Here is a 6,904-nt window from a genome sequence, read left to right on the forward strand (position 1 = left end):
TTTTCTGATTTTGTTCACAATGCTATCAGTCACTTCCACTTTCAGATTCAATTCAAACTGACAGAATTCCTCATAAATAACATCAACATTTCCCATTTAACTAATGCTGACAGTATGAAGTTGATATCACTATATCTACTGTTGATAATCTTGTCTCCACTTTTAGAATTTGTCCTGTTGATAAGTCCAATGGTTGTTTAGGAATTGGAACATAATTTTTAGATAATACTGATTGGTTCTCAGCTAAAATGATAATCATATCTATCTTTTTTTATTACTATATAGTGTGATTTACTTCAAAATATAGAAAATATATAAATAAATAAATTAAATGAGATCATTTATTATTTATTTATTTATTTATGAAAAACATGGAAAGCATACAGGATTTCTCCCAAAAATTGCTTCCATAACAACACAATTACAATAGTTCATTATACATAGTATTATTATCAATATCAGTGTTTCCCATTCAACCAATATGGTAATATGGTATATGCGAATATATCCAATATATATATATATATATAATATATATATATATATATATAACAGACGTAAATCTCATTATAGTGAAACATACTTTTTTATGATGAAAATTATTGGACTTAACTGGAATATTTATTCAAATAATCCATCACGATAATACAGTATTACACAAGTTATTATTATGTGGACAAAAATATTTTAATATTTATTTATTCTTTATTGCTGTCTTACATTCATTTGAATTGTTTCAAATTTCTACTTTCCAGTGTTTGTATTAAAAGATTCCATCTTAAATTATTAGCTGATTTAGAAACAGTTAATAAGTCTCTACTCCTACTGGCGAAAAAGTTTTTCACTTATGCCAGTAGTTCTTCACCTCCAGCCTTATTTTACAGATAGTTGATATAGATTATTTAGAATGATATTATTGATTCTTCTAATAGTCACATCTTAGTATTGTTTTTGGTGAAATAAATTGAATTGAATTTATAAGTTGAAAATATATATATTAACTAAAAACTAAATAGCTATAATAAAAATCATTTATTTATATTAACATTTAATACATCAACGATTTTGTAGAAAAAATAAATGGATGAATGTAAGCCCCACAAAAGCAGAGCTTGTGAAGCATTTAATACCTAAAATATAATACTTAGTTTACATGAGTAAATTGATCATTTTTGTTCCAATTTTTTAGCTTAAAGGTGATATCTTACGTTTTCTCATGATGCTCAACCTTTATAATGTTTTCACAAATTAGCTAAATCATTTCAAAAAGTAGCTTGGTTATTAATAGTCTTTTGATTAACTCCTACAAAAACCCTCAAGTTTCAGATAATATAGGTATACTTCAACGATAATAAGTAAACTGATGGGAAGCAATAATAATTATTAATATAATGTCTGGTTCAAAATTGCCTAAAAACACCACGCTAATATAATATAATATAATATAATGCCTGGTTCAAAATTGTCTAAAAATACCACACCATCAGATAAGAAACTAAGTTGAGCAGAGGTTGTAGGTTGACGTGATTCCTAATAATTTCCTCGTAATAAATCAAGTCTCTGGATTGGGAAGGTTTCTTTGTTGTATTTGGAAAAATGTTTTTCGACATAATTTTCTTCATATTGTAACAAATGTGATATATACACTAATCTAACACAATGGGCACACAAAAATGATGTTGTTCTTTTCAAATCAAATTTTATTTCACAATAATAACAAAAATAATACATAATACAAAGTTGAGTAAAATAATCATCAATCCTTAAACAAGTAATTCTCTGTAAATCAAAATAACACATTAGGGGCTGCCTGCAAAACCGAAGTTTCAGTGCTGACAGTGTTTATCAAACTATAGTCCGTACAAAACTACTTATGACTTGGAGGAATATGCGGCGCAGAGAAATTGAGGGAGATCAGCCAATTACAGTGATTGATAGAGTCAAAGGTAGAAGCGTAGTTGCCAATTCGTCAGTCGCCTGACTGCTTTCAGACAAGAAACTTCTTATGTGTAGCATGATCACCGGAACAGTCACTAGAAGTTTGAGAACGCTGACCGCTTCAAAACTGCAACATCGCGCCTCTGTATCCCTCCTGCTGTATGCTTTCTCTGATGCGCATGTCCATCCCAAGTAAGAAGTAATTTTGTACAGAGTATAATGTGGTTGGTGAGGGAATGCTTGGAGAGTGCATGGCAGGGATAAGCATTATTTCATGCTATCAGAGATAGCAACGAATATCCTCTAGTATCCTCGATACCTCTAATTTTCTCGAGAAGTATACCTCTCTTATCTCTGATGCTACATGCAGTGTGCTTCTTCTTCTCAGACCAACAAGCCTTTAACTCTTGGCAGAGAAAACTTCTATAATTTATTTTATTGATTTTTCAATTTATCAAATCAATAACTCATAATTTATACAAGAAACTCAATCTACTTTACTGTCTCCAGCTACTAATAAGTTGAAATTTTAATTTATTAGATGGTTTATTCCGTGCTCTTGGGATAACAAGAGTGTAGCTTTTGCAATGTAACCAGGCATTGGCTCAGCGATAGCAGAATTGTTTGCGAGACAGCCTTCAACATCAGTAGCTCTTGGTCCATGTTCCTCAGGCCGCCACACGATGGCAGTTCTTCTATTGACTTGGAAAGTGAGACATGACTTTGCTCAGCGCGAGACAAATGTTCTCGAAGATTGGCTAAGGAAGATGGTGTTACGTTTGAACATTTAATCAGGTGTTCCCTCAAAGGCGGCGGAGGCTTCTTTGCATGATATTCAGCCACAACTCGTAATCTATTGACCCATTGTTGACGAGAGCGTGCGTTTTGGGCCCGCAGCATGATTAGTTCTCCCGACGTAGGGTTCACTGTGAACGTTTTCGAGTCTTCGTCACTGGGAGATATGACGGCTGCTTCCAAGTGTACCCACCCTCGTGGTTGGTCCGTCACATTCAAATAATAGTTGAGAATTCCTGTTTTAGGATCCAAAATGAACCATCTATATTGCCAACCCTTTACGACATTTGTGTACTTGGAAAGTTGGCCTTCATATACTTCTGTTGTAATGTCCATCTTAGAAATAATCTGATTACAAAAGAGTACTAGTAAAATTGTTACTCAATGCTGGATCTAAAAAACAGAAATTTGTTAAATAAATATATAAGCCTTTGCTTTCTTTATCATTGACTGAGAAATAATGTCAGCTGATTCTTACTGATTCGATGTAACACTTTTTCGACATCCAGAACTTTCTGGATATCTCATATTCAATGTTGATTTTCAATGCTTAACGTAAACAATAATACAAAATCTTTCTTTTATGTTTGGTTTTGAAGCATAAAAATTAAAAATCTACTTTGTAGAAATAGTTAAGAAATGACAATTTTGTGAAGTGAACGACTACAAGACAACCTATTTTGGACTAAGTTAGTATGTGTAACTTTATCTAAATTTGGGAGAGGAATAGGACAAGGTTACCTATTTTTTCTCTCCCTATCATTTTTGATGATGTAATTATTGTATGAACCTACAAAGAATAAATAAATAAATTGAAAAGCTAGATTTTCATGATTCCTCAAATTAAATAACTTCAATAACTGTTATAGTGATTCTCACCTCACTTTCAGTATTAGCTACAGGGGATTCATAGATAAAATTCAAAGGGAAAGCTGACAGTTTCACGTGAATTACTATTAATTCCCTGTGGTAGTTGGTAAGTTTTTTCCAGAACTTAATGAGTTATGAGGGGCTAAGAGGCGGACTTCCCGAGAAAATATCATGGGAAATAAAAGTGCGGGAAAATATTGAGTTTGAGGTGGGGAAAAATAGTGTGGCAGAATCCAATCAGACCTTACAAGACACGGGGGAACTTATAACTGTGGCAAAGATATGAGCCAATAATATCATTGATTAGAGCACTGAGTCACTGTCGTTAAAACTGCAATTGATCAACTTTCGGTGGAAAGTTGGGATCAACTTTTTGTGAGTGGGTCTCATAGGGAGTTTTGGTATATGGTGAAATTCACTACGGTCTGTCAGCAGTGGTTGAATGGAGTAAGCTTTGGTGTTATTTATAAAGAATGATGGCACAGTTTGAAGTGGAAATCTTTCTTTATCAATTAATGCTTTTGGGATATCATTGTTGTCATTCAAGTTTTAATTTTCCTAGTCTTCTCTGTCGGTTTAGTGTTTTGGTTGGTAGTTTTTCAGATTCCAAAGTTTTTTAGTTTTGAGAAAAATGATTATTGTTCTATCTTCATAGAACTATGACTAATATAAATTTGTCAACTAACTTATAAGACTTATGAAACTTATATTTTAATAACTGATTAACTTATTTATCAAACTCTATCTTCATAAACTTTAGGTTGAAACTTTTATTGTGTAAGTTATAAGTTGTATTTATATTCCTAAGAATTAATTTTTAGAAATTTATACAAGAAATTGCATACAAGAAATTTATAGGCTCTAAGAGACAGGAGGATTACAGAATCTACGTTGAAAAACGGAATGTTGCCAAGAGAACTGTCAAATTAGCAAAAATCGAATCCTGGGAAAATTTTGGCAGAGATCTACAAAATTTGCATGGACGTGAAAATGGGCGAGCTTTCTGGAGAACGGTGAAACAGCTGAGAGGAAAATTTGGAAAGCAGACTAGATCAATAGTGGATGAAAATGGAAGGTTGGTGTCACAGTTGGAGGAAGTGATGGAGAGATGGAGAAGGTACTACGAAAATAAGTTCCAAAGAAATGAGAATGAAACAGGGTTTGACCAAGATGAGCATCAGCAAATGATGGATGAATTGATAGATGGCATAACCAATGAGATCACTACAAATGAAGTGGAAGAATCAATAAAAAGGCTGAGGACAGGAAGGGCTGCGGGAGAGGATGGGATTGTGCCAGAGCTAATAAAATGGGGAGGAGATCTCTTGATAGAGAAGATGACAAGTTTGATCAACTTGATATGGCATCAAGAAAGAGTTCCCAGTCAATGGACCAAGAATATTATCATCCCTATCCACAAGAAGGGCCCCACCACAGACTGTGAAAATTATAGAGCGGTTTGCCTCTCTCAAGTGAGCATGAAAGTATACACGGGTATTCTGGAGAAACGTTTGCGCAAAGTTGTAGAGCAAGAGATGGAGGAGGAACAGGCAGCGTTTAGGCCGGGTAGACAGGCCCAGGAGCATGTGTCATCGCTGAGGAATATATGCTCAAAATTTTTAGAGAGGGGAAAGCCTGTCTATTTAGCTTTCTTAGACCTGAAGGCTGCTTTTGACTCAGTTCCACGACAGGTGATATGGGAAGCCTTAAAAAGAAAGAGAGTACCTGAAAAGCTGATCAAGGCCATCATTAGTGTCAATGTAGGAATGAGAGCGAAAGTGCGAATATGTGGAGGAATGTCCCATGAATTTGGTATGGAGATGGGGGTAAAACAGGGTGACAGTCTGAGTCCCCTACTCTTCATATTAGTGATGGATGAGATCCATAAGGTGTGCAAGAGAAGGACCCAGAATATGATGGTAGGGTATTGGAACATGCGACCGATTGGGGCAAGAGCTCTCCTATATGCGGACGATATAGTGCTGATTGCTGATACTCAGCAGAAACTCCAACAATCAGTGACAGAATGGGCTGAGGAGCTGAAACGAAGAGGAATGATTATGAATGTGAGTAAAAGTAAGGTGATGGTGGTTTCAAGAGGAGGGAGAGAGAATATTCAAATTATGGTGAGTGAAGAACTGCTCGAACAGGTAGGGAAGTACGAATACCTTGGTACAATGTTTACTGAGGACGGAAAAATAGATCTGGAAGTGATGAATAGGGTGAGAAAGGGATCTACGGCCTACTATGCAATCAAGGATTGCATTTTTGGGAAAAGAGAGATAGAAAAAAGAATTAAAAATCACGTCTATCGATCAGTAATTGAACCCATCATGTTGTACGGGAGTGAAAGCTGGCCCATTAAATCATGCCATGAGAATAAAATCAGGACGGTGGAAATGAAGTGTCACAGGAAATCAGTAGGAAAGACCAGGAGAGATAGGATTCGAAACACCAGGATAAGAGAGGAAGTTGGCATGAGAGATGTGAGCGAGAGGATAGAAATGAGGCAGCTTGGATGGTTTGGGCATATACAGCGGATGGGGGATGATAGAAAGGCCAAACAGTATGTAAATGTCAGAGTACAGGGCAAAAGAACAGTGGGCCGTCCAAGGTATTCGTACGAGGACAGAATAGAGGAAATAGGGAGGAGAAGGGGAAAGAGTGTTCCAGAGATGAGGAGACTGGCGGCGGATCGACGGGAGTGGAGAAGATGGGTCGAGGCTACCCCAACGCTTTGACGGCATGCGGGGAAGAGACAGAGAAGAAGAAGAAGAATTAATTTTCATTATGTTTCAAAGTAACAACTACTCTATTAGTAGAAAGGCAACATAATTATCAAGTTCTAATTTTATCGTGGAAAAATCCTTCATCTCTGAATACTGTGTTTAATTTATTACAACTATTCTCTGTCGCTACTATCATGAAGGAAAGGAAATAGTTATTTGTGCAACTAGTGCGCAAAGTGACAGTTTGCTGCACCGAAAAAAACGTTTATGCCCGAGCCGTTGGCGAGGGCGGAATGGTTTCTTGAGTGCAGCAGAGGAACTTTGCGCACGTATTTCACATTAAATTTTTCCCACAGTTACCATTGAATATGAAAAGTGGATAATTATGGGTAAAATTCCCTGAAATCCATCAAATGTTTTTCTGTGTAATTTTATTATTAATAAAAACCTCAATTTATTTAAAATTGAATAATAATGTAGTAAATGAATGAAGGCGGCTCACTCATGTGGTGGCTGTCGCTGTCATCACTGCCTTAATATTATTATAACATTCACCTCACTATACCACAGTC

At 35.6% G+C, this 6,904-nt stretch overlaps 1 protein-coding gene across 1 annotated transcript; it reads right to left on the reverse strand.

Moving 5' to 3' along the window:
* Window positions 1-2,484: 2,484 nt before the first annotated feature.
* On the reverse strand, window positions 2,485-3,112 carry LOC111062165 (oxysterol-binding protein-related protein 11-like). Its single transcript, XM_022349863.2, has one exon. It carries the CDS (start codon window positions 3,067-3,069, stop codon window positions 2,485-2,487), a length of 585 nt encoding a protein of 194 aa, XP_022205555.2. The 5' UTR covers window positions 3,070-3,112.
* Between the last annotated feature and the right edge of the window lie 3,792 nt (window positions 3,113-6,904).

The sequence above is a fragment of the Nilaparvata lugens genome, chromosome 6 (genome assembly GCF_014356525.2).
Source record: "Nilaparvata lugens isolate BPH chromosome 6, ASM1435652v1, whole genome shotgun sequence".
Classification (NCBI taxonomy): domain Eukaryota; kingdom Metazoa; phylum Arthropoda; class Insecta; order Hemiptera; family Delphacidae; genus Nilaparvata; species Nilaparvata lugens.